The sequence below is a fragment of the Protobothrops mucrosquamatus genome, unplaced genomic scaffold (assembly GCF_001527695.2).
Source record: "Protobothrops mucrosquamatus isolate PMUCROS unplaced genomic scaffold, P.Mucros_1.0 scaffold6759, whole genome shotgun sequence".
Classification (NCBI taxonomy): Eukaryota; Metazoa; Chordata; class Lepidosauria; order Squamata; family Viperidae; genus Protobothrops; species Protobothrops mucrosquamatus.
In genome coordinates, this window is record NW_015392574.1 from 8,300 (window position 1) to 12,546 (window position 4,247).

The 4,247-nt window shown below is 42.4% G+C and overlaps 1 protein-coding gene across 1 annotated transcript in view; it reads right to left on the reverse strand.

The window, feature by feature from the left end:
- Nucleotides 1–4: 4 nt before the first annotated feature.
- LOC107300355 (ankyrin repeat domain-containing protein 27-like) overlaps nt 5–4,247 on the reverse strand; it is a gene marked incomplete at its 3' end in the record, with an annotated part of 32,633 nt that continues 28,390 nt past the window's right edge. The window contains exons 9-12 of the mRNA XM_015829689.1: nt 3,704–3,865; nt 2,713–2,812; nt 1,038–1,119; nt 5–56 (exon numbers count right to left, since the gene is read on the reverse strand). Coding sequence (XP_015685175.1) covers nt 5–56; nt 1,038–1,119; nt 2,713–2,812; nt 3,704–3,865 — 396 coding nt within the window. The remainder of the gene's footprint in view (nt 57–1,037; nt 1,120–2,712; nt 2,813–3,703; nt 3,866–4,247) is intronic.

The window sequence follows — 4,247 nt, forward strand, 5'->3', positions numbered from 1 at the left end:
CATCAAAGTTAGGCATACTTTTATCTTTTGTTATGGCTTTGCGCAGGTCTCTTGATCTAAGAGAACGCAAGAGGGAAAACTAAGTTACTCCAGTCTGTGTCACTTGGTTCCTCAGCCCAGCTGCCAGAGGGCAATATTTCAACTGAAAGAGGACTAGCTTGCTTTCACTTCTAAAGCTTGAGCTTTCTTGAAAATCAATGGCCAGGATATCCCCTTTGAAGTTTGTAAATTTTAAAGCTCCGAAACCAAACCATTTAAAGGTATTCTCCGGACTATAAACCATTCTTCCAAATGTCTAAATTAGAGATGGCTTCGGATGGGTGTATATATAATCATGCATGTACATTTGTAACGTGTCCTTTTCTGGTTTGGATGGATGATCTCAAATTCAAGATATCTTCCTTCTAAGTTCAATTCAGTAATCTTGAAATGCCTAGACACCCAGCAGTCCTTCTATTTTTAGAACAGCCAATACAAAACATTGATAATACCGATTACAGATAGTCCTCGGCTTATAACCATTCGTTTAACAACCAAAATTATGGCGGTGCTGAAAAAAAGGTGACGTCCGACCAGTCTTAATACATACGGCTGTCGCCGCGTCCCTGTGGTCACATGATCAAAATTTGGGCACCTGGTTAGCATGTATTTATGATGGTTGCAATGTCCCAAGAGCCACAGCATTGCTATTTGTGACCTTTCCAGCTGGGCTTTCAACAAGCAAAATCCATGAGGCAACTAGGATTCATTTAACTACCATTCGATTCACTTAACGACTGTGACAAAAAAGCCTGTAAAATTGCATCGCTTAATGATGGAAGTTCCGGTCTCAAATGTGGTCATAAGTTGAAGACAATCTATAATTAATAACTGATTCGCTATAACATGTCCCCATAATTCAGGGGAGATTGTCAAAAGATCCATTCCTTACTAGATTCCAACATCTGAGGTAACGTCAGCTCTTCTTCACATTTACTCTGGCAATATCTTTTTAAGAATCGGGCATTTTAAACACTTCACAAAAATTGGAAGCCTACTTGTTAAATCGATGGATTGACTCAAGTAGTTGAAGGCGCCGGGCGATGAGATCGTCCGTTGTCTCAGGAGTCTTAAAACTGACTGTAGATTTAAAGTACAAAATTCATGAAATGGGCAGTATTCTCCAGCACTTGAACTAGGCAATCCTCCATTAAAATGAACAGCATAATCTGCTTTTTTGACAAGCTAAAGAAAGGCCTGAGTAGGTTCAGCATCATGGTGACAGTGCACCTTGTAACGCTGAATGGATTATGGATGGATCAGTACTTCAGGCAGAATGACATCTGGAATAGACTATAGAATTTTAGGCAAGCAAGTACAGGATGCGTTTGGATGCTCACTTTTCCAAATAATAAAACTTCCATTGCATATAAAAAACAAAGTACAGTTAGTCCTCGTTTAGCGACTACAATTGGGACCAGTGACTTGGTCATTAAATGAAGCAGCTGCTAAGTGAAACTATAACTTGTGCTTAATCATCTTCAGCTTTCTTTTGCTTCAGACCTGCAGCGGTCATAATGCAAAGACAGTTACTTCATCACTGTCGTAACTGCAAATGATTGTTAAAAGAGTCAGTCACTAAACAAGGACTATCTGTAGAGGTTTCTCACCACTATGTTTGTCTGCAGCTGTAGGTACATGTGCAGGCACGGAGATCGCTCCTATGGGAAACAGTTTTAAATACAGCAACTCTGCTTAATTGTCTCACATAGACCAAAGAATCGTCAATGATACTGCCAGCTTTGCCATTTGCATTTTGTTAGGTGCAAGCTGAAAGCAATGCCAGGTGGAAAGAAAGTTTTGTGCAGAAATCACAACAATCAAGGGGCAGTCTACCTTGAAATAGGACCCCGGACAAGAACAGCTGTATAAAGATTGTAACGTGAGTTTTCTACAAGGCTCTTCCTGGCTATGTAAGAGAGGGTTCACCGGAATAAATGGACTTTCAATCTGATTTACAGCCAAGGATTAAGGAGGACCAATTCCTTAAATGCACCAACCAGGGGTAGAGACCAATTTGCAGGATGACTGAGGGTGGGCAGTTGTTCTTATTCTGAGTAACGAAAGCAAGTGACATGCAATTTGCAGTCTATGTTTTCGCAAGCCAGTGGTGAAAAGAAAGGTAAATCTTCACCCATTTTCATTTCTAGATTCTCAGAGTGGGTGTCGTTTTAAAGCTACGAATCATTAACCCACAGGTAAATGACCTTGCTTACATAATGGGAAAATAAAAAAGGTTAGTTTTTCTAGAGCCAAGTTCACCCTTGGTCTTGGCACAATCTCCACTACTTAACATCTCAGCATTACTACACTATTCAACAACTCAGCATTAAGCAAAAAAATAAGCTTGAGGGCACAGATTAGTATCAGCAAAAGATCCAAAATCACTGCTGTTCACTTCTGTTTCAAAGTAATAGCCAGCCTTATTGGATTGCACCCACTTAAACGGTATCATTTGCAAAAACTCCAGCAACAGCCAGGCAAACACTGACCACTAGTTACCCTCTCTCTCTCACACTCACACACACACACACACACACGTAGAAACATACCGGCAAAGAGAGAAGATACTTTCATTTGTTCAGCAATCAAAACAATATCCCTGTGTTCTAGCTGCTTTGGAGGACTGTCTTATTCTCAATAAGCTTTCACTAGTCACAATGGAGCACTCACTTTTTTTCCTGATCTTCCGCGTTATGCGAGCTTTGCAGAGCGTCTGTCCGTCCTCCTCGGAGGATGCTGCAGCCTGAAGAAGCTTGAGGAGGTCTGAATTCTTTAAACAGGGTGGAAGAGAGAGGATAAACTGGAGGATTTGCTCTTATTAAAAAGATTACTGAATCCCACTGGTGTTGCACATGTCACCCAACCGTACCATCTTGAGATTAAACTGAAACCCATTGTTTCATCTTTAAATCAGATATGCTGTATTAATGCAGAAGAGGAAAAGACTTCACTGAGGGAAGAAAGACCAGGTTTGCAGGCAAGAAGCCCCCCCAGATTCAATGCTCAGCATCTCCAAGCAGACCTGGCTTATGGGATGAACTGGTGGTTCCCGATTTACTGATTAGGCCACAATGGATTGACTTTGTGGGACATACGTATCAACTGTGGTTTAAAAACTGCGGCACGAGGGATCGCACGACCAAGACCTGAATCGAGCATAAAGTGCAACCCAGTCATCCTAAGCAATACTGAAACAACGGCCTGGTTTGGATTAGGACATTTTTGTCTGCACAGATAGTCCTCACTTAAGGATCCATACTTGGGATTGGTGTCTTCATTAAGCTAAGAAGTCGTAAAGCATAATGTCAGATGACTAGCTGCTTGGCAACAGCAATTCTGGTAGTTCTGGTTACCATCCTTAAATAAATCGTCGGTTGTTAAGCAAGGATTTCTTGTGACTTCAATTTCCTGCTGGTTTCCACACTGATTTGGCTCATGGGAAGCCAGCAGGAAGGATAGCAAATCGCAATTACATGACTGTGGACACTGATGGCCGGAAATCCAGGCTGGTTGCCAAGCACCCAGATCACGATCACATGATCCCGAGGGCACTACAAGAGCAGAACTTCAAGGATTGGTTGGGAAACATGTTGTGAGCCCTATAAAGATTTAAGCATTTCTTGGCATATATAATGATTCTGAGACTTCATGCGCCACTTACAGGTTCAGCGTAGTCAAGAGGGGTGCATTGCCTGTTGTTCCTAAGGTACACCAATGCGCCATGCTGCAGCAGCAACTGAACCACTGCTTCGTAATTTCCTATCACCGCTTTGTGAAGAGGTGTGTTGCCTTGGTTATTGGGAAGGTTAACGGAGGCTCCATGCTGGAAAAGCAAAAACAGGAAAGGAGAAAACAAACTTCTTTTAAGAAGCCGTGCTTGCAAATTTCAAAGCCTTCTGATTTCAATTGATTCACTCATGGACAACATAGTTTAATCTGCGAGGACCCTGCAAAAAGAATTCAAAGAAAATAATATACATAAGACTTTCTTGGTAGGAGTATTCAAGAGGCCGTACGGGTCTGGATGGGGAGGAACAGACTCAGGCTCAACCCTTCCAAGACCGAGTGGCTGTGGTTGCCGGCGCCTCGGCATAGTCAGCTGACTCCATCGCTGACTATAGGGGGTGAAATTTTGGCCCCCTCAGAGAGGGCACGCAACTTGGGTGTCCTCCTGGATCCACGGCTGACATTGGAAGATCATTTGT